Source organism: Terrapene carolina, unplaced genomic scaffold (assembly GCF_002925995.2).
Source record: "Terrapene carolina triunguis isolate 2854851 unplaced genomic scaffold, T_m_triunguis-2.0 Scaffold62, whole genome shotgun sequence".
In the NCBI taxonomy this organism is placed as follows: Eukaryota; Metazoa; Chordata; order Testudines; family Emydidae; genus Terrapene; species Terrapene triunguis.
The window spans coordinates 60,627,725-60,651,449 of record NW_020664413.1 but is presented as its reverse complement, the minus strand read 5'-3'; the positions used below and the strand labels follow the sequence as shown (position 1 = coordinate 60,651,449).

Below are 23,725 nucleotides of genomic sequence, written 5' to 3'. Positions count from 1 at the left end.
CAGCAACATTGGATGTATGAAAGGCCTGATCCAACTCCCGTGGAAGTCAATGGAAACTCATCGCCTTTAAGGGATGCTGCAGTGCTTTACCCGGATAGTTCTTTTAGTTATTATTGCACAAGTGCAGAACTCCTTCCAAGTGGGCTGGATTTGATGACCTCTCGAGGTCCCTTACAGCCCTACATTTCTGTGATTTGATGACAAAACACCGGATTCTAAACGTACAGGAAACCTTCCCAGAGAGCAAGACTGACAAGCTGTGGAGTTGGACCAAATCTGGCCCAATGCTCGTTGGCCATCTAAATAGAACTTACTCCCATCACGAACTACAGCCCCTACAGGGATGTGTAACTGCAGGGGCATCCGAACAACCTGTCCGCATCTCCCCAGGTCCCATCACCTTTCTCCATTGCCCCATCCCCACCCTGGAACGGCTCCAGTGCAGGTTGCAGAGAATTGGAAGACCCAGGTGTATGCCTAGCTGGTGCAAAGGGCCATAAGGCACGGTCTCATCTGGCCCCGGCTATAAAAATGAGACCATGAATGTGAATTTTAGAAGGTAAAATGGTCGGTCTTTATTTAGCGTTCCACTATAAAAATAAAATAAATACATTATGCAAAACACCCTTCTAAGTTCTCTAGCGAGTTCAAACTGTCCCAGCAAAAGTACGAGACAAAAGGATTCAGGGCATGATGCTGGGTTATATTTGACAATTTTTAGCTACAGAAAAATAAAAATATTTACTAATCATTTTGAAAACTGACAATTTATGTCTGTTGCAGTGGATCATTCATGAAGACATTTTTCTTCCTGTTTGATCCTCTTGGATTTTTCCTTTTCTTTTGTCATTTTCTTCCTTTTGGTTTTATAGACAGGGGAATGCAGGAACTGTGTGTTTGTAAAGGGGTCACCACGCCTCAATTTGCTGCAGAATAAAAAGGGTTAAATATTATTAATATTATTATTATTATTAATACAAATAATTAAAGTGCTAATCAAACTTAGGCCTGTTCTAAACTTGCAAGTTTTACCCATATAACTATTTCCATTAGAGGCATGATTTTTTTTTTTTTAAAACCATAATAGTTATACCAGTATAAGTCACCTTGGATTTTTACTGGTGTAAGCTTATTCCTCCTCCAAAAGGAAAACAGGCATACTAGTATAAAGGTTCTTTATACGGATATAAAATGTGTTCACACTAGGGAAGGGTCTTCTTCCAGTGCTTGCAAATGTCCATTCCAACATAGACGTGAGCACGCCCTGAGCACAGTTGCCGGAATTTTCCCCCTTAGTGGTATCCGTTGGGTTGGCTCCAGCCCTCTGGTTCCGCGTGCTTATAGTGCCGGTATAAAGGGCCCTGCCGACCCCGCTCCCCTTCAGTTCCTTATTACCACCTGGGACGTTTCCTGGACCCCCTCATTGCTCACGTAATCCTTCTCTTAGTGGTTTTTAATCCAGTCTTTAGTGTAATTAGTTGCTGTAATTTTAGTAGTTAGGTAAGTTTGACTTGTTTTAGTTCTTAGATAGTATTAGATGCCTCGGTGCTTCATTTGCAGGGTTGTCCGCTTCCCCGGTGCTAGGGCATGGCTCGGTCACCGGGTTTCAAGCCCGGCACTTCCTGCGGTAAGTCTATGGCTATACCGGTATGGTTAAAGCAGTACAGCTTTCAAGTGTAGACAAGGCCTGAAGATAGCTGGTAATATGCAAAACAGAGAGACCCTCGCAATGAGAAAATGCCCCTATGCTGGAGAGATTGATGCACTGAGTTTTTAGAGCATCTTTAGAGAAATCATCCACTGTTTTGTAACTACTCAGATATTCTGCTTACTGGAAAAACAATGCACCCGTCATGAGAATTTGACTGAATCAATGGTACTTGTTGTAATATCTTTAATATACATATACAAAACTGCTTTGGATGTCTCAGAATACAGTGAAGTACAAATGTTGCTTTCTGTTCCTATTCCTTGTATAGCTAGGAAACGGAATTTTATTTTCTACTATCCCTCCACCTACTTACTATTATAGTTTAGAGATTTCTTACTTACAGGGATGGGTTTGTATAGGGTTGCGATTTAAATTTCAGCAATTAAACAATAATGGTGAGTAATAAACCTAGCAAAGGGTTGTGCTAGACATCAGCTCTTGGACAGTAAATCTACAGGACTCCACGCAGGCATCTGTGCTAACTGATCCCAAGGCAGGATTGTGGTCTAAATTCAACATGATACAAGTGGATGCCACAAACAGATACAGAACATACAATGGCTCAGGAAGGGCCTGATCCTGCAAAGGGATCACGCAGGTAGACTCTCAACTCAGCAAGCTCCCACTGACTTCAGAGAGACAACAACAGGTGTAAGGGTCTGTCTAGGCAGACCAGGGCCTAAGGCACATACATATTTTATGGAGCCAAGTGTTTTTGTTCTATTGGTACCCCCGTCACTTCTTGTAGGCAAAAGGCTGTTTTAGGAGGATTTGGATGAAGGTAGGGAAGGGACTAGGTCTAGCCACCTGACTGGGGAGGGCAGGCCAAGCAGTAGGGGCAGCCGGCACACAGGAGAAGCCCATTTCAACAAGAACACAGGTGTGCAGGGGAGGCGCTGGGGGGTTAGAAATACTGACCTATTGAGTTTCGGTTCTGCATAGCAAGCCGGGTCCAGCCTCCGTCTGGTCGGACGTGCCGAAGACTCTTCTGAACTGATGGATGACCGAAAGCTGGCATTGGTCAGATCTTGCAGGACTTTGTTCTCTGTAAAGACAGGGACGTTTGAAAGGATTTATTCAAAATATTGCCGATTCCCTGACAAGAATGAGTAATGTCCAGCTAGAGTTCTCTGAAAGTTGCAGCTGGCACCTTTCCCTTCACCCCCAAACACAGGAGACTGTTTGGGAGGTTGGGATGTTTCTCCACCCCCTATGGTCCAAAACCAGGATTACTGTTCAAAAGCCAGTTTTTTTATTGTGTATGATTGTAATTTGTCATTGCGGTAGGGCCAGCAAGCCCCAGTCAGCAGCAGGGTTGTATTGTACGTACAAAAAGTTATTGACAGTACGTTCTTTGGGGCAGGGACGATCTAAAAGACACAGCAGGTGGGTAAGAGCTAAGGAAGTGTGATCGAGGCTGCGTAGCTGGGAGAATTCCAGAGCTAACTATGGAACCCGGATGTAACTGCAGTATCTATTGAAAACCTTCCCAAGGGAAATTAGCAAGCCTGGGGGATGGGAGGGGGAAATCAGTGTAATACTATTTCCAGACCTCCAGTTACAAGTAAACACCCTTGCAAAGTACACTCTGCTTTTCAAACCAGCCTGATTTTGAAATGCTACAGGGGAAAAAAAAAAAAAAAAAAAAAAAACCACCACACCCACAGCTTTTTGCAGAGTAACCAGTAGTAACAGAACCCCTCCCATAACTGACTCCTATCCATGTGCACATCTCCCCCAGCCCTGCTCAGATCATCAGTGGGAGCTTATACAAGTGGAGTGAGGGCTGCACGTGGCCCCATTAGCCATCATTAAGCTATTGGGGCTATTAAACTTTGCCTTTCTTCAGATGCCTTACGCCCTCTAATGCAAGAGACTGGGAGAAAGCTGATGGGGAGCTAAATTGAACCCTAGGATCCATCTACCCCCGTGGAGTTCACGTTGTTTGGATGAGGGGAACGGGAGCATTTCAGAATGAACCAGATGAATGGAGATGCAGGATCCCTTATAAAGTAAGTATGTCGGCAGCCTCTGGCTCGGAGTTTGTGTGTATTTCTATACAAAATTATGCCTCTCTTATTTTAATGCATGAGACATGGAAAGAAAAACCCTGTAGCAACATTTAATCACCCTCAGTGCAGTGTTTGCCATAAAGGCCTCAGAGCGTACCCGTGAGTCTAAGCAGCTAGATCCATCCTGTGTGTGTTCACAGGGGCACATGAGCTTCAGACCGACTCTATGAGAGGCACAGAAATGCTAAACCCTTGGGTTAACTCTGGAAGAATCTACAAAGACCCCATATTACCACGACTTTGCTCTTTGCTTCCATTAACTCCCGATAGTTCCACCGACCCAGAGCATGGAGACCCCTACTAGGGTCAGAACAGGAAGCCAGTGCAGTAAGTTGTTGGAGCATTTTCCCCCAGGTTGGAGAAACGTTTAAACGTCTCTCCAGCAAAGCTGGCGTTCTGCTGCTTTCCCAACAAAGCACGGAGAACAAGTGGCGTTCCCATGAGCACAGATTGCTCTGCAAAGGGCCAACATTCAGGATGAAGCCGCGGCCTGGATAAAATGTGGGTTTTTCTGAGGGCCCATTAGGTTGAAGGGGCTCACATCTCAGCCCAATTGAGGGGGAGTTCTAAAAGCGCTCAGCACTGGTTTAACTCCACTGTGATTGACTTCCACAGGCGGGGAGTTAGCCAATGCTGAGTTCTCTTCAAACATCCCATCTCTAGTCTCTCTCTCGGGTCTTGTCTTCACTGCAAAACCAACTCAAATTATAACTCAAACGACGCCCCTAACTTGAGACCCCTCCACACACAAAAACCCTGAACTCAAGTGCGCTGGTGCTTTTAACTCGAGTGGGCCGGCCAACGCTCCAGCGAGTGCAACCCGTCAGCTGCTAACCCAACCACTTCTGCAGTGTGGACACAGGCTAGCACGACTCAAAAGCTGCTGGTTCTCGGCAGCCATCCCACACTCCTCCCTCTTGTGCCCAGAAAGCACAGACAAGTTTTCCAACAAGTCCCTGGGAAACAATTCCTTGAGCGGCTCAGTTTACTGCAGTCTGCAAACCACGGAACGGGTCGCTCTAAGTCAGCGCCACACAGGAGCGAGTGCAGTGAGGTGTGGGCTCAGATGTTATCGGACAGCGCGGCCGCTCTCACTCAAACGAGGCAAACTTGAGAGGAGTGACTCGTGTTAACCCTGCAGTGAAAACATCTTTAGGCAACAGCAAGGAGCTGAACCCTCCCACCCAGCTTTAAACCATACAAGAGCACATCTCCCAGCCAGTTCTGTCGAGCTCTTTGCAAAGACAACGCAGGCACTGAGCAGGGCTCGTTCATCTTGTTCTCCACCTAAAAGCTGCTCAAGTGATCCACATCTTGCCAGACAGTCTAGATCAGTGGTTCCCAAACTTGTTCTGCTGCTTGTGCAGGGAAAGCCCCTGGCGGGCCGGGCCGGTTTGTTTACCTGCTGCGTCCGCAGGTTCGGCCGATCGCGGCTCCCAGTGGCCGCAGTTCGCTGCTCCAGGCCAATGGGAGCTGCTGGAAGCGGCGCGGGCCGAGGGACGAACTGGCCGCCGCTTCCCGCAGCCCCCCTTGGCCTGGAGCAGCGAACCGCAGCCACTGGGAGCCACGATCGGCCGAACCTGCGGACGCAGCAGGTAAACAAACCGGCCCGGCCCGCCAGGGGCTTTCCCTGCACAAGCGGCGGAACAAGTTTGGGAACCACTGGTCTAGATGAAGAGGCACAACGTCAGAGGCAAAAGGAACAAACCCCTGTAGCAGTGGTCCTCAGCCTTTCCCTGCCCGCAACCAAAACAGCATCCAGAGATTCTTGCAAAAATATAAATGAAATCCCAAGTCACTGAAGCCAAATCGAGGCGCGGGAAGGGCTAGTGGCCGGATTCACAACCGGCTGAATGGAAAGCCTCACAAGGAATTCAACAGGCTTTGAATCAGGCCCCAACTTAGTAGAATTTTTCTTTTTCTGCAGTTAGCATTCAGATGGCGGAGGGCAACAAAAATGCCCAAGTTTCATACATCACCTGTGTTTTAAATAGTAATGATCAGAGCATTTATTGTACTACAATATAATCACTTCCACCTTTCCCTTATACAGTCAATATGCTAATCATTCACAACAATCCCTTTCCTCTCCCTCTACCCCCGCCACTTACCACTTCCTGGCGACGCTGCGCTTTGGCAAGGGTCTTTTGAACTGGCCTTTGCTTTCTTCCGCCCACAACTGCCTCCCGACGTTTGCTCGATGTAATTTTCTTTAACGATCGCAGAGCTCTTTGGCAGAGCGGAGGCTTTTCCTGCAATTCTGTGGTCTGCAGCAGTCGGGGGCTCCAAGCGTGGGAGACTTTTGCTGCAGGGGTTGAAGGCCAAAGCTTCAGAACGGGCTGCAGAGGAGAAATCAATAAGGCCTGGATTTCCCACCGTGGAATTCGTCCCGCCTGGCTCACTGATCAGTGCCTCCGGGTAGGAATCTGGCTCCGTTTTGAAAACGGTAACAGGCAGAAAATTCTGTTCCACTGGATCAGCCTGACTGAAGGCAGAATCGGCTACGCCTCTAGTCTGAGAAGCAAAACTCTCTCTGCTCTCAGGGTGAGCCTCGGGAGGGTCAACAACATAGGTTTTTCTCTTAGTCTTAGATCTGGAGTCGGCCCCTTCCTTTACGGCGTTCGTATTGTTGGCGACTCTGTCCAGCACCTCTACGGGGCTGTGACTCTGTTTGTTATTGCTCTGAACAGCTGAGGTTCTCTGAGCCTTTTGGATCTTGTTAGTTTTGCTCTCAGGAACACGCTCAGAGCGGGTGATTTCACCCCTCTTTAAACCTGGCAGGACAGGAATTGAGCTCCCTGTAAGATCGGAAGGAGACACAGTGTACGTTTTCCTGCTAGGTTTAGTATTACTTGATGAATCCTTATCGTTGCTTTTATCTACACTTTGCACATCTGCACATGGACCCGAAGTCTCTGCTTCACTTCTCTGAGGGTTGCAGTTGCTCTCTTTGCTCGTTTTTCTCTTGCTCTTCTGCGCTTTTTTAGCCTGGCATTCAGCTTTGCCTGCTTTGGCCTCTGGCATTTTGGTACTGCTTTGCACATTCTCCTCACTACAGTCATCTGCTTTGCTGATTCTAATGGTCTTCCTGGTTGCTTTTGGTTTTGTACATTTCACGTTCGCACCCAGCAAATCCTGCTGCAAAGCTGGTATGCCGGAGCCCTGTTTTTCCAAGCGCGGGGGACTTTGAGGAGCACCACGGCTTAATGGAGCTTTATGACTTAACGAGGCAGAGTGTGGACTTTGGAACTGGCTCTCCATACTACTCAGTCTCTCAGCAAAAGACTCTCGATTTATTTCTTGCGCTAACAAGACCTTTTTTTCTACCTTCTTTGACTGCCCTACATTCAACACCTGCGTTCTTCTGCCATCTTTGGCTTTATCACTCTGTCCCGCAGCACAGCCGCTGCTCGTCTGTAATGGCACCTCTTCCAAAGCATCCCCGGGAGTCTGCCACGCGGGCTTGTGTGCTTCCGATTTGCTCCCGCTCAAACCTTTCGCCTTGGATACCTTTTTAGAACTCGGGGGGCTCTCTTCTTCACGAAGTACGTCCGAACTACTTTTAGGCTGAATTTTAAGTGCATCTCTTTTCTTTTTGCCTTTGCTGACCTTTTTGACAACTGTAGTTTCAGCGGCTTTGGCTTGGCCATTACTTTGACTTTTGGCTTCTAATGTAATAAACTCAGCGACTCGGCTGAAGTTATGATCCACTTCAGCATCGCACAGAGTCTCTTCAGGCTGCAGCAGGTCACGGGGAAGCCCTTTATCTGGGGATTCTGGTTTAGGATCGCTATCGGGCTCCGAAGGCAAATCCAAGAGATTGAGAGAGTTCAATTTGACCGGCATGCTTGTTTTCCTGGCACAGCTGTCCCCACCAACGCTCCAGTTCGACGCACGATTTGAGCTGATATCTAGGGGTACGTCCACGGCAGAAGATGGAGTGCTCGTCATAAAGACAGTGACACGTTTCTTCCTTTCAGTTATGTGTCCATGCAGGTGTACCACACTATCACTACATGGTCTTGTAATCTTCTCACACTGAGGCAGAGGAAGATTATTAGCCAGCGTAGATACTGGGAAATGTTCAGAACTTTGTGGGGTACATGACGAGGATTCTACAATGAAAAAAAAAAATATATATATATAAATCTACATATCATCCTAAAGTCAACGTGGCAGACAACAAATCACCTTCTGCAGCACCAGAAAATCTCATCAACTCTTATCTGTGACTCTCACATTACCATGGACCCCACAGGACAGACGGTGGCATCTCTTTCATGAGACAAGGTTGTGCTTTTCTAGTGGAGAATCAACAAATTGTCTGTGCTGCAGAGATGCTTATTTAGCTCTCCTCAAAACAGGAGAATGGTCCAAAGCACAATCCCAGACCCCAACACGCCGGGTATTTCGGGAGGTTCAAAATCCAAATCAGAAAATTTTATTATTTATATTGTAGTAGTGCATGGAGCAGGACCCCACTGTGCTAGGCGCTGTACACACATACCGGGGGGGGGGGAGGGAAGGGGGGAAGAGGGAACCAGGATTCATTATCCAAGGCAATTCAGCCATCAGGCGAAAGGTCAGTTGCTGGAAAATATTGCTACACGTGTTAACTAAGGATATGTCTACACTGCACTCAGACCTGACACACTACCCACCCAAGTACAATCCTGCCCGGGCCCTGGGTATGTACTCGGGGAACTAGCCCAGGCCACTACCCACGCCGCTGCGGCATCACTGCTAGTTTGAGAGTGCTAGTTTGAGCAAAGCTACCGCGTGTCCATCTCACACGGTGTAGCTGCGCCTCTCGACTGCAGGGCAGCCGTACCCTTTGTGTGTCACTGCCGTACACAGTTGGTCCAGCCTATGGTAGAACAAGACCCTTGAATGGTAACAAAGCGCATGTCACCCAATCAGAAGCATTTAAAAATAACACATCAGTAAGACGAAACCATGAACAACATCGACGAGAGAGATTCAACTCTTCAGCGCCAGGCAAAGTTCTCGTGGTTTGTATGGGCATAAACTGGCTGGAATGTACGTGAACTAGAATCAGAACGGCTTATCTGCGTGTCGTGGGAGTCTTTGGCACAAAATGGTTGGATCCCAAAGTATGGGCCCATACTTCTCTCTCTAAGCACTTCCACACTGTAGCAATTGCTACTGAAAGTCCTAGGAGAGCTCAGTCTCTACCGTAGCCATGATGTTCAGGGGTGTTCCTGGTTTGTAGCACAGCAACCACCACGGTGCCCTAGGCAGCCCCAGCTTTGTTCCAGCAATATCATTAGTATTCCCACGACACCAATACAGCCACAGCGTCCACGCGGACGAGTTAAATGCACATCTGTTCAGTCTGTACTGCACTGAAGCACACCAACAGTTGTCCTAGGAGAACAGACAAAGATGGAATTTACCTCCAAAAATCAGATGAGAGTCAAGAAAGGCAGGTTCCAGTTCAGCTCCTTTGCTCGACCTCTGCCCGTTTTTCTCCCGGCTTGCTAACGGCTCCTCAACGAGCCGAGATGAGGTGGTGGTTGTGCTTTTACCCGGCTGCTCTGGAACAGATGTCTGGAGCCCTAGCGGGAACGTCTGCATGCCCGCGGAGCTACCGCCTCGGCGTCTCTCCCCATCATCTACTTCACACACCGGGATCCTCATCGGCATCGCTGTCATTCTGCAGCGCAAAGAGAGGTGATCAAAGGAAAAGCGGTAACGGAGCAGATCACACGTCTCCAGGCCTTGCTTCAGGACAGCACCAAAAGCCACCCCGACTTGGGACAGCACTTCAGCATGTCCGTCACGGTAAGGATGTGCCGAAGCGCTTTCCTGAATGGTTACAGTGCCGAAGCAAAGAGGAACGTGTGCCAGCGTGGCCAGATTTGATCCCTGCTGAGCAGTCATTTCACATAGGTGGGAAAGCATGTGTCTCTTGGGGCACAGCCTCTGTGGGAGGAAACAAAATCTGAAGGGAGATGGAAGCAGGGCCATCCAGGACACAGGTTTGAACGATAGCGTGCTGGGGCTATACCAGGACCTGAACTTGGGACATGACAAGGAAGAAACGGATTTTCAGATATACTGCTTTAAGAACAGATCACATTTGCAACGGCATTTCCCAAAACAGGCACCTAAATTGTAGCCATGCGTGGGTTACGGCTAAGCATTTACTCTTAAGCAGAGAGAGGCAGAGGGGGTTAGTGGAGACAGCACTAAACTGGGACTCAGGAGACCTGGACTCTATTCTCAGCTCTGCCACTGGCCTGCAGGGTGACCTTGGGCAAGTCACTTACTCACCCTGTGCCTCAGTTTCCCCATATGTAAAATGGGGATAATGATACTGACCGTTGTAAGAGGGCTTTGGAGACCTACTGATGAAAAGCACCACACAAGAAATAGGCATTATTATGATTAATAATATAGCACTGCAGAGATACATGGAGCTTTACAAACCTAGGTCCCAATCAAGCAAAGCACTGAAACGTATATAACGTGAAGCCCATGGACAGCCCTATTGAACTGACATGTTTAAAGTTACACACATGATCTTAGCCTCGTTTGAACATTTTCAGGCTTACCTAGCAAGTGGAGAGACCCCAAGATGTGCATCTGTGAGATCATCAGTCCAGCTGCCCTCAACGATGGTGTTGTTCTGTCCCTCAGATAACAGCAGAGAACCTGAACGGTACTAGAGTGTGGGAAAATGGCATGGTCTGTTAAGGTTTCTGTAATACACGAACACACTGTACCGTGTAGGAACGGCACAAGTTCTGATCTTGGTTTTATGGAAGGGATTTTTTTGGATGCCAACCCGTTGGAAATTACACACTGGCACTTTATATAGTACATAGATCCTTTTGAGCATTTGGCCATTGAAAATGGTAATACTGGGATTTTTATTATATTTTATATATATATTATATATAAAAATTGTTTTAAAGACCCTCATACAAAATTGCCCCCTCCAAAAGTAAAACAGAACAAGCCAGGAATGAGACAGTGCTGGGAGGCTGCACTAGCCTCTCTCAGGTGAGAAAGTCTCTAGCCCTTATAACTGGGAAGTTTATCTTCCCAGTATGAAGAGACGCAATATGATCTCACTGAGTCTGTAGCAGCTCCAAGGGGTCTGTGAATCATTCCTGTTCAACTCAGTGGGGTGTCGACTCTGAAACCTAATGATGGCATTTCAAATTTCCACCTGGGAAATAGTGCCATAACTATTTGTATTACCATAGAACCTTGGAGCCCCAGTCATGAACCAGGACCCCACTGTGCTAGGCACTCTACAAACACAGACCAAAAGATGGTCCCTTCTGTAAAGAGGTAGATTTCTTTAGCAAACAACCAGCCCCTCTGGGATTCTTGGCAGAGCTTGAAGCCTGGGTAGAGTATGGCCAGCCTTCCCCCAGGGTGCCAAACCTGGAAAGGTGTTAGATATATACATGGGCTTGGTCTACATACAGATTTTGCACCAGTGTAACTACGTCGTTTAGGGGGTGTGTGTGATATTTTGCCGACATAGTGAAACTACAACAAGCTAGTGTGGACACAGTTATACCAGTATAAAGGCACCTTATACTAATGTAGCTTACTCCCCTTTCTGCATGGGAATAGGCTATGCAGGTATAACTGCATCCACGCTAGAGGAGCTTGGACCACTTTAACTATGCCGGTAGAGATCCAATTTGTACGTTTAGACAAGGTCTTAGCTCAGGGTACGTCTACACAACAGCAGCATAACTATGGTGCTGCAGTTGTAGCCTAGACACCTCCTACATCAGCGAAAGGAGTTAATCCATCAACCTAGTTGGGTCTACAATGGGGGGTTAGGTCGACCTAACTACATCACACAGGGCATGACATGTTTCACAGCCCTGAATAATGTAGCTAGGTCAATCTAATTTTTAGGTGTAGACCAGGCCTCAGGCCTGGTCCACACTAACCCCCCACTTCGAACTAAGGTACGCAAATTCAGCTGCGTTAATAACGTAGCTGAATTCGAAGTACCTTAGTCCGAACTTACCGCGGGTCCAGACGCGGCAGGCAGGCTCCCCCGTCGATGCCGCGTACTCCTCTCGCCGAGCTGGAGTACCAGCGTCGACGACGAGCACTTCCGGGATCGATCCGGGATCGATTTATCATGTCTAGACAAGACGCGATAAATCGATCTCAGAAGATCGATTGCCTGCCGCCGAACCAGGAAGTAAGTGTAGACGTACTCTCAGAGACCTTCGGGCTGTAACTCATCTGCTAAAATTGAGCTAGAGGTATTGGGCTGTGCCCACATTGGTGTTAATTGGCAATTTCAAATAGAGTTAAACGAGTTCAGCTGAGCTAATTCATCCGAAGGAAAAAAAAAATCTACCTCAAGGCCAACAGGAGCTACTGCCTGCAACCTGGCCCTTTAATTTGGTCACTGACATTAACATATAGCTAAAACGAAGGTACTGTGTGGAGTAAGCAGGTAACGTTTCCAAACGACGCCATGAGGAGCAGTCCTTGGACAGGAGCCACAGATATTTCACTCCTTCCCAAACACACACGAGTACTCGGAGCCCCGCCGCCTACCTCGGAAGGTCTGCTCATCTTAATGGCCGTCAGCAGGTTACCATTCAGAAATGCTTCCAGTTGTTTGAGGGTTTTATTCTGTATCAGAAAAGTCATGTTTTACAAGACAGGAATTTAAAATTTCTCTAGACACAGCTGAAGAGGAGCTAATATTGGGAGCAGAGAGCAGTGCCGCTCAGCCCGATGGGGGAACAAGGGCATGCTATGAGACACTAAAGCTCCCAGCAATTACACACCAGTAATAAGTCTCAGGCTACTTTGGTTACAATGAAAAGCTATAAAATGCGATCCAATTGCAAACCGACGCAGCAAAGCATGCCTGAGTTTGCAGGGAGCCTGGGCTGCCCGGAACAACAGCTCTGAGAGGGGTAAACAGCCCCATTATTTTCAGAGGGTGCCAACAGATTATAGTTTAAATAGCAACACTTCGCCATTTCACTGCTCAGAGCATATGAGAAAAAGAGAGGGAGGAGTATCATCGTTTAATTAAAATGCTCATATTATGGGTAGGCCTTTGATAATATACGGTGGGATGGAAGAGGTGGGGGGAGGGAATGGGTTTGGTTGCGCTGAAGATTTGGGAAATGCTGCACTGCTGGAAGGGGCGCGGATACCAAGGTGATGGCATGGTGCAAGCACTGAGTAGAGCTTAGCCGCCTGGAAAGCCTGGACAGTTTGCATGTCGTGACTACATGGGGAAATTGGCCAGCACAGCTATACCAGAATTATTATCCCCTGGCAATTTCCCTGTATAGACAAGCCCTCAGGAACCTAGTATCTTCCCTTGAGATAGCATCTCGACTGGGGACTACTGAAGACAATGAAGGGCCCACCTGAACTATTAAACCACCATATCCAGGACGCAGTTACAACACTGTCAACACAGTTTGCACTTGCAGTATAGACATGACCTAACCCCATCTCACTGTGCCTGTACCGGGTCACCACTCTGCTCTGTTCAGGGTTGTATCTCAGTTCAGACACACAGGTAGGCTTAGTCTACGTCACAAGAGGGCGGAGTTGCAACTGTCTCCCTGCACAGCTGCTAGGGAGAATGGGACCCAGGTTCAATACTATGTTTGGATTGTTTTTTTAAAAAGATTAAAAAAAAAAAAAAAAGCTTAGTAAATTCTGAAATGTTTTGATGGCAAAAATTAAGTTACATTCTTTTTCTTCCTGGCTAGGCTCTACGGAGGTGGTGGCACAGATTGGGACTGCCCCACAACCACAAAGTTCAAGCGTTAGCACGGTACCAGAAAATATAGTCTCTGCCGAAGCGTCGCGTTCTGGAAGTGACATTGCTCCACTTCTTTCTGCAGTAACATCTTCTCGAAGACGAGCCTCTGGCTAGTTGCCTTCTCGGCGCTGAGGGCCAGTGCCAGAGCTTTATTATTGCGTTTTAAGGAGACCTTAACTATGGAAGAGTTGTCTACAGGCAAAATAAAAGTAAGATATCACATTAAATCTCTCCTATTCCTGCTACCAGAATAAATCTACACCAGCCAAGGCCCCGCTGCCTGCATGAATCACAGCATGGGTCTGCATTATTACTGATAATTCTACCATTTCCATCTTGTAATGGACCAATACCATGGTTAAGATTCTTTTTGTTCCTCATATATTAAAAAAAAACAAAAAAAAACCCTCCTCCTTATTGTCCTTAACTCTGAGGGCTATCGAGTTCTCTTTGTGTCCCCCTTGGAGTCCCTTCTACAATTCCTAATTTCTGATTTATACTCATTACTATCAACTTCCCCTTCATTCCATTTGTTAATTTTATTTTTTACAGCTGCCTTCACTTCCCCTCTAAACCTGGGAGTTTTTTTTAATCCAACCTAGCCTTCTTCAATTGTGGTCAAGCCACTGGACTAGGAGCTGGGGCATCTGAGTTCAATTCCCAGCTCCGCCACAGACTTCCTCAGTGATCTTGAGCAAGTCACTTAGCCTCTATGTCCCTCAGTTTCCCCAACTATAAAATGGGGGTAATACTTTCTTCCAGATTTAGACTAAGTTCTTGGGGCAAGGACTCTCTCTTACTACTTGCATGTACAGCACCTAGCACAGTGGGACCCTGATCTTGATATGAGCCCTGAAGTGCTTTCATAATACAACAACAGACACTCACTTATTATTTTTGTTTTGATTTTTGATACAAGGGAAGCATTCAGCTTTGCAGTCTTTAAAGCACCATTTTTCTTCTCCCTCATCCGTTCTCTAACACCACTTAGGGAGAAAAAAGATGTATCCACCGCCTCCTGAGACGCCATGGTTGAAGAGCCCTAAGAGAGAGAGAGAGAGAGAGAGAGAGAGCGCAAGAGAGCGAATTGAGTTACTGCTTGTATATTTTCAGAAAATAAAGGCTGCAGTTGTAGGGAAACTCGCCCCAAAGGGGAAATGCTTCTCCATCTTTATCCCCTCCCACGCAAACAGTTCTGAGCCAAAAACACCAGATCAGCTCTTTTTCTCTACAGCCTACACATCCCCATATCCTATAATTAATGTTGCCTTTCCCAGACAGTGAGAATGGACACCAAAATCGCTGCAGGTGTAATACAAAATCCAGTCTTCGTGTGTGGATCTTGATGGAGTTTTCCTGTCCTATAAAGACAGATTTCCAGGGGAGTCAATTGCAGAGAGCCTCAATATGCACTCCGTCTCCATCAACCCAGCCTTGCAAATCACTTTCTCCGCATCAAACAGCAAAGTCCAGGTTTCCCTCCACCCATTCATCTTGATGATCTGGAATGTTTACAAAACCTAGTTTGTTGGGGTGATGGTGGGCCAGGGCCCCCAACCTGCCCTGCCTGCCCCACAGTAAATGAGCCACCTGGTACCTCCCATTGCACTGAAAGGGATCATGCTGATTTCCATTCACCATGTGAGATCAGGGGATCCCTCTCCCCAAAAAACCACCACAAAGTGCACTAACCTGCATGGACTCAGTTTTCCCAGTGGAACTTGCAGAGGTTTCTAGCAGAGCCGTTCCAGCCTCCCAGCCAGTAGCAGCCCCAACACCAGGGCAGAACTCTATGGAAGAAACTGGCGATCACTAAACTACATATATATATATAAAAACAAACAAACCATCCCAGAGGCAAACCCGCTCAGGACCTTCTCAGAGTCCCATTTAAACCAATCGGCTAGAAAAATGGGAGATGCTTTCAAACATGTTAACTAACACATTTCATGCCAGAGAGACAAGGTGGGTGAGGTAATATCTTTTATTGGATCAATTTCTGTTAGTGAAAGAGACAAGCTTTCCAGCTACGGAGCTCTTCTTCAGGTCTGGGAACGGTGTAGGCTACATCTACACTAGAAACTTCAAAGTGCTGCCGTGGGAACGCTCCCCTGGCAGCGCTTTGAAGTGTGAGTGTGGTCATGTGCGAGCTCTCCCAGCGCTCCTGGTAATCCACCTCCACAAGGGGAATAGCTCCGAGCGCTGGGAGGTGGCTCCCAGCACTCTGAGCCTGTCCACACTAGCGCTTTAAAGCGCTCAAACTTGCTGAACTCAGGGGGGTGATTTTTCAAACCCCTGGGCCAGCAAGTTAGAGCGCTATAAAATGTAAGTGTAGACAAGCCCGTACTCCGAATGTCACCGCTAAATGCAAGGTGGGCAGATTGTTTAGCATAAGTAGATAGCACATATTGTAAGGAACCATTCAAGGTAAAGTGACCACTCATTTCCCCAGGTCACACAAGCCCAGTGGGGCTCTGTTCTGGTACCAGGGTCCCCACGTTTACATCTACTCACAGGATCGGTGCCTAGCCACCCATCTCTGCTGTCAGAATCAGCTGCATCAGGAAACTCGGTTAAGACTGAGTTCCACTTTACAGTCTGCAGGGGCGCAAACTACAGGTCTGATCCTACAACCAGCTGTGATGTCAGTGGGACCGGGCTGGGGACTGGTCACATGGAGAGGTTTCCAGAGTTGGCGGCTGTGTTTAAACTGGGTCCTTGAATTGTGCTAACCCTGCCGCAGTTAATTCTGGAGCATAATGGGAGCCCAAGACAGAGGCACAAAAATGGAGTTAGAAGCCCCAAAATATACATATTTTGGAGAGATCTTGATCTATGTAAGTGCTAGATGATTATCTAGAATCAAGACCTCTGAATCTATACAAAACAGGAAATGACTGCCTAGGAAAGCATACTGCGGAAAAGGATCTGGGGGTCATATTTAGCTTGTGCTCCACTATGAGTCAACAGTGTAACGCTGTTGCAAAAAGAGCGAACATCGTTCTGGGATGTATTAGCAGGAGCGTTGTAAGCAAGAGACAAGAAGTAATTCTTCCGCTCTACTCTGCGCTGATTAGGCCTCAACTGGAGTATTGTGTCCAGTTCTGGGCGCCACATTTCAAGAAAGATGTGGAGAAATTGGAGAAAGTCCAGAGAAGAGCAATGATTAAAGGTGTAGAAAACATGACCTATGAGGGAAGATTGAAAAAACTGGGTTTGTTTAGTCTGGAAAAGAGAAGACTGAGAGGGGACATGGTAACAGTTTTCAAGTACATGAAAGGCTGTTACAAGGAGGAGGAGAAGAATTGTTCTTTTTAACCTCTGAGGATAGGACAAGAAGCAAGGGGCTTAAATTGCAGCAAGGGAGGTTCCTGACTTTCAGGGTGGTTATGCACTGGAATAAATTGCCTAAAGAGGTTGTAGAATCTCCATCATTGGAGATTTTTAAGAGCAGGTTAGACAAACACCTGGTATGGGATGGTCTAGCTCAGGGGTGGGCAAACTTTTTGGCCCAAGGGCCACATCCGGGTGGGGAAATTGTATGTAGGGCATGGACAGGGGGTTGGTGTGTGGGAGGGAGTGCGGGGTGTGGGAGGGGCTCAGGGCAAGGGATTGGGGTGCAGGAGGGGTGCAGAGTGTAGAGGGGGCTCAGGGCAGGAGGTTGGGTGCAGGAGGGGGCTCAGGGCAAGGGGCTAGGGGACTCAGGGCAGGGGGTAAGGGTCAGGGGTGCAGGAGGGGTTGGGGTGCAGGCTCCAGCCCAGCACCGCTTAGCTCGAGCGGCTCCGGGGTAGCAGTGGCACGCAGGGGGGCTAAGGCAGGCTCCCTGCCTGCCCTGGCCCCATGCCGTTCCCGGAAGTGGCCAGCATGTCTGGCAGTGGCTCCTGGGGGTGGGACAGGCGGCTCTGTCACACGCTGCCCTCACCTGCGGGTACCAAACCCGAAGCTCCCATTAGCTGCGGTTCCTCGTTCCCGGCCAATGGGAGCTGCACGGGGCAGTGCCTGCAGACGAGGGCAGCATGCGGAGCCCTCTGGCCCCCCCTCCTCTCCCAGAGGCTGCAGGGACGTGGTGCCGTCTGCTGCTGGGAGAAGCGCGGGGCCAGGGCAGGCAGGGAGCCTGCCTTAGCCCCCCTGCGCCACGGGGCTGGAAATCCCATCCTGACGAGCCACATCCGGCCCGTGGGCCATAGTTTGCCCTCCCCTGACTTAGATAATGTTCAGTCCTGCCACGAGTGCAGCGGACTGGCCTAGCTGACCTCTCGAGGTCCCTTCCAGTCCTATCAAGATCTCTCCAACCTTTAACCTGCCGGGAGCTTCCCTCAGGAGGACTCTGGACCCCTCCCCCAGCTTTGGATGTTTGCAATTTACAAAGGGGGCATGGGGGGGACGACAACACCAGAGAGTTTCACAGACACCCCCTTCTCCCCCCAGCAATCCAGCACAGCAGGCGCTGCTGACTTTCAAATGCTTTGCTTCACACTGTGTTTCTCTTTACGTTAAAAGAACAGGAGTACTTGTGGCACCTTAGGGCTGGTCTACACTGCCGCGCTAGTTCGGCGGCTGGGGATCGAAGTTCCGAGTTCGATTTAACGCGTCTGGTCTGGACGCGATAAATCGAACCAGGAAGTGCTCGCCGTCGACTGCGGTACTCCAGCTCAACGAGAGGAGTACCGCGGAGTCGACGGGGGAGCCTGCCTGCCGCGTGTGGACCGCGTCTGAACCGCGGTAAGTTCTAAGTAAGGTATGTCGAATTCAGCTACGTTATTCACGTAGCTGAATTTGCGTACCTTACTTCGACTTGGGGGGTAAGTGTAGACCAAGCCTTAGAGACTAACACATTTATTTGAGCATAAACTTTCGTGGGCTAAAACCCACTTCATCGGATGCCCACGAAAGCTTATGCTCAAATAAATGTGTTAGTCTACAAGGTGCCACAAGTACACGTCTACCCAGATATAACGCAACCCGATATAACACGAATTCGGATATAACGCGGTAAAGCAGTGCTCCGGGGGAGGGGGGGGTTGCGGGGCTGCGCACTCCAGCGGATCAAAACAAGTTCGATATAACGCGGTTTCACCTATAAAGCGCGGTAAGATTTTTTGGCTCCCGAGGACAGCGCTATATTGGGGTAGAGGTGTACTCCTCCTCCTTTTTGCGGCTACAAACTAACACGGCTGCTACTCTGAAACATCTTTACATTGCAACCCTGCAGACCCCCGGACAAAGGGGAACTAGCCGGAGCGGAGATTGCTCAAGGCAGGGGCTTTCAAACTGGGGGTCATGGGGGGGGGGGGCGCGAGCTGTCAGCCTCCACCCCAAACCCCGCTTTGCATCCAGCATTTATAATGGTGTTAAATATATAAAAAAATAGTTTTAGTTTATAAGGGGGGGTCACACTCAGAGGCTTGCTATGTGGAAGGGCTCACCCGTACAAAAGTCTGAGACCCACTGCTCTCAGGGTTTCAGTCGCTCTCCGAGCCCGAGCGCGTAGGGGGGCTGCGAAGGGGTTTCTTTGCCTGTGTCGCCAGATCTCCGCCGGCTGCAGCCCTGCCGGCCCCGGGCACTCAGGGGGGACTCCCCACTTAACACCCCTCACTTACCCGCTCGCGTGCAGCGCCGCGCCGCGCCTACATCTTCAGCCCAGCCCCGGGGGCCCTGCGCGGGGCTTTCACCCACGGGAGGCTCGGGACGTCCCGCCCAAGGGAACCCGGGGAATGCAGCGGGAGGGGTTCGGTCTGTCAATGTAAAACAGAGGGCGCCGGTCCCTTTGCGGCGCGGCCGCCGGCGGGCCCAGGCTCGGCTCGGATAGGCGCTGCCCGGCGTGTTGCGATTTGAACGGACTCACGTGACCGCGCTGTTTCAATCGTTCCACAGCTGCACCAGCCCCGGCCAGCCCCCTTCGGGGCTGGGGCCCCCAACGCTGCTCATCCCCGGCTCCCCGGGGCACCAAGTCTTTTGCTTTCTTTAGCGAGATGCCATCAGCTTAAACATCCCACGTGACAGAGAACTGCTGCCTTTGTTTCAGCTCCCACCTTTACATCATTCACGCGGGGGGGGGTGTTGTAAAATCCATTTTCTGTTTCACTCTCTGCACGGTCAGCTTCCCTGCCGGATTGCTCCTGGTTTATAGGCCTGACAGCTTCACCTTTTTTGTCTCTGATCCGATTTGCTCTCAGGCAGGAGTACAATACTGGGGTGTCTGTGTTGCAAAAGTAACAGCGAGTGGTTTGGGTTAAAAAGAGCCGTTTCCGTTTATTTTTTTATCAAGTTTTATCATACAATCGTGCACGTGTAGATGTTCTTTCAAAAGATAAAAAAGTGGAACCAAATAATAAGCATCAGATGAGAATTTAAAAGCAAAATAGGATAGACCACATGTGGGGCATTCTACCTGCATAGACAGGTTTCAGAGTAGCAGCCGTGTTAGTCTGTATCCGCAAAAAGAACAGGAGTACTTGTGGCACCTTAGAGACTAACAAATTTATTAGAGCATAAGCTTTCGTGTGCATCCGAAGAAATGGGCTGTAGCCCACGAAAGCTTATGCTCTAATAAATTTGTTAGTCTCTAAGGTGCCACAAGTACTCCTGTTCTTTTTACCTGCATAGAGCCAGTTGAAGAATTGGGGCCTATATCTAGTAACGAAGACTGTAACTATGTCAGGACGAGTCAGAACCAGTGTTGTCAATTCATGAGATTTTCTTTAGTGTCGTGTGGTGGTGGTTGTTTTTTCTTAAAGCTCCAGCTCCTGGAGTCATTTGATCATATGAGATCTCTCAGCTTTATTTGTTTATTTTTAAGTAGGTTTCTAGTCCTCATGAGTGTGAAGAAAAGCTACAAAATATGAATCTAAAGGCGCAAACACCAGAAGGCATATGCCCCAAATTTATATCATTCTAAAAATCTCATGATTTTCAAGGCCTCGTTCGTGATTTCTAAATGCTTGAGGTCAGGGTGGATAGATTTAAATCAAGACCATTTAAATCATGATTTAAGTCACCAAGTGAAAAGCTTTGATTTAAATCATTGATTTTAATCACCTTTTCCGTTTGTACCTCAGTTATTTTCTAAAGAAAGGTGCATTCTCAGTGGTTTGTATAACCATTAAAACATGTTGATTTACAACTAATAGAGCCTTTGCATTAGGTTTGGTACATCTTTCTACTGTCTAAAAGGGTACACAATAATTATATATGTTCATTTATACAGTTGTGTAGCTTAATATTTTCAGATCCTTATTATTTAATGGTACAATTTTAGTATGTTAAAAATGGTGAATGATATATTGCTTATTTACTAGATAATTTACTTTTGGCTCACGATTTGTGTCAAGCTGCATTAGAACGGGAACTGGAATTTAATTAAACACACAAAAAAGCATATAACATTTATTTTTAATAAGCAAAACAAGCCCTTAATACAGTACACAACCCATTTTGCCGTATTTAGAACGCTTGACCTCAAAAGTTAGATGTTTTCCCCCTGATTATTTCTGTGTATAGAAAAGCAGGCTTTTACTCAAAGCTTTGATTAGAGGCTCATGGGTTCATCATATTAATGTTTTATTTAAATGTTTTAAGAGATTATAATAAGTGTAGGCCTTAACATATTTTGTATTAAATTCAGATTTCATTTTAAACAGCTTTATTTTTAAAAATAAATCATAATTTACATAACATCAAAAATCTGATTTAAATGAAAATATTAATTTATTAATGTTAATGATTAATTTTAAAATCATCAATTTTTAATCCACCCTGCTTGAGGTTGGCAATACTATAGAACATTTTTGTATGAAGTGTAGAAAAAACAATGCATTTTTAAAAAAAGTATTAAAATGAACAATAGAAGTATAACAAAACCTGCTAAAATCGGAGGCTTGTTTTAAAGGAATTCTTTCAGCTCAAATTTGACCCCAAATTTAGGTTTTGTACTTCTATAGACCAAACTGCAGGATCCAGCACCTATCCAAGTATGGTGTGTTTCCTCTCTTTCTGGTGAAAGGATGACATGTAACCACATGTTAAGAGAACATTTTTTAGAAATAGTTTATATAAAATTTTTACCCAGGTGGCAAATACATCAATACTTTCTAAACAAGTCAAAATTCTCTCATCTAACAATTGGTGTTTTAAGTACAACTGTCAAGCAAATATTATATGAAACCAATGCTCAACATAAAATGAAGTAAAGAAAATCAATTAAAGTTATGCACGTTTCCTTAAGGAATAGCAATTTAAAACTGCAATGCAGACAGAATCAGAATGGGAAATGTAGGTGGTAGTGACACAGATAGACTGAATCTTCCTCACACTACTGTGGGAATTTGAATGACAGCTCTCTGCCTGAGCCCTAAATAATACACGTTGTTACTTTTGCAAAGTGGTTTTGAGGAATGTATTAACTTGTGATCACTATGGCTCACGAATTGTTGGATTGTGAATAAGCTTAATGAGTTAACTCCTCTGCAACTCCATTCAGGGATGGATTGATAAAGCTCCATGTGAGGGCTGAAATTCTGTGATTTGGTAACAATTTCGTAGCCACACGGTGTACAAATGATGGGCCACGGGTGCCCAATTGCCTCATTGCTCGCCCTGCTGAATCACTGGCAATATAGGTCACTAAGGGTATGTCTACACTACCCGCCGGGGGCGGGCAGCGATTGATCCAGTGGGGATCTATTTATCGCGTCTAGTATAGACGCGATAAATCGACCCCCGAGCCCTCTCCCGTCGACTCCTGTACTCCAGCACCACGAGAGGCGCACGCAGAGTCGACGGGGGAGCAGCAGCAGTCGACTCACTGCGGTGAAGACACCACAGTAAGTCGATCTAAGTACATTGACTTCAGCTATGTTATTCACGTAGTTGAAGTTGTGTAACTTAGATCGATTTTTCCCACCCCTCCCCTCCCCAGTGTAGACCAGGGCTCAGATGTAGAAAACAGAATTGAATGTACTTTTCTATTGCACCTTCTGTGCTCAAAGAATTGCAAATGTAATCAGATTCCCAGGACTTCATTGACAATGGGCTTGTACCAAGGAGGTGCAGTAACTGCAGAGTTAGACAAACACAATGCCCTAATGCAATCAGTAGTAGTTCATACAGAAACCCATCACAGGAGAATCTTCGAATGCTGATGTAAACCTGGCAAAACTATGGCCCACACCCAATGCAGCTCAGCCTCACTTTGAACGATAGTCTGCTTTTTGCATCACAGCTGGTCCCATTTCCACAAGCTGCCAACCATATTTAAATGAAGGAGATGCAGTGGGCAGGCTGTGACTTTGGGAGCTTGATTTCCTTAAAGCAACTCCACTGAAGTCAATGGAGTTAAACTGGTGTCAAACAGATTGAGGCCCCGGATGTTGAACCCAGCTCTGTTACTAGCATAGACACAGCCTATAGTATCAGGTTAATGGAGGACCTGATGGGAACCTGTTTTGGAAAAGGTCCTTTTTCGGAAAACAATGGTCATGAAGCTATAGGACTTGGAACAAGAGATTGCATGATAGTGGAGAGGTGAAAGAAAATGAAGAAGAGAAAATACAGTACCAATTCTGTACATAATATATGGGGTGTTTACTAGACAGCCGCTAATAACAGTACATCAGATAATATTATGGAGATTTTTACATTGGATTTCTTTGGGCCATCCCAACCAGCTTTCTATCGGAGGCAACATTATAATCCAATCTAGGGCACAAACAAGGCTCCTCCATCCCTCTCTAACATGCTTTTTGCCTGAATGACTACCTTGTGTTTCTATAATTTAACTCTTTTATAAGGATAGGTTGTTGGTCTATTGCTCCACCCCCAGCCTGAAGGACCAGCGGCCTTCTTTTCATCTGCTCCCTACCCTTTGACCTGTCTAATTTGCGTGGCCCTATCAGGAGTTAAAACTCACACTGGCATAGTTCTCAGGGTCCTAGGAGCACAACAAGACTTTCCCAAATGGCAAGGTATGGTCCACAGGGAGGGAAATTGCTATTAAAGGCTATAGTACAAGGACAGGTATTGCTAATTCTAGTCTTACATTAAAAACTGCAAACCTACTGTAATATAAACGGATTGAGCTTTCTTTCCTTCAGCTAATTGGTTTGATGATTTGCTGTTGATCATGGTCTTTTATGAGCT

General features: G+C 47.1%; 1 protein-coding gene across 1 annotated transcript; it reads right to left on the bottom strand.

Annotated features, from left to right (window-relative positions):
• Window positions 1–550: 550 nt before the first annotated feature.
• On the bottom strand, window positions 551–19,377 carry LOC112107317. Its single transcript, XM_024200968.2, has 10 exons — window positions 19,189–19,377; window positions 15,281–15,378; window positions 14,477–14,630; window positions 13,605–13,780; window positions 12,352–12,429; window positions 10,362–10,471; window positions 9,201–9,460; window positions 5,895–7,898; window positions 2,630–2,756; window positions 551–926 (listed from the first exon to the last, which is right to left on the bottom strand). The coding sequence occupies exons 2-10, from the start codon at window positions 15,284–15,286 to the stop codon at window positions 788–790; spliced, it is 3,054 nt and encodes a 1,017-aa protein (XP_024056736.1). The 5' UTR covers window positions 15,287–15,378; window positions 19,189–19,377; the 3' UTR covers window positions 551–787.
• Window positions 19,378–23,725: the final 4,348 nt, after the last annotated feature.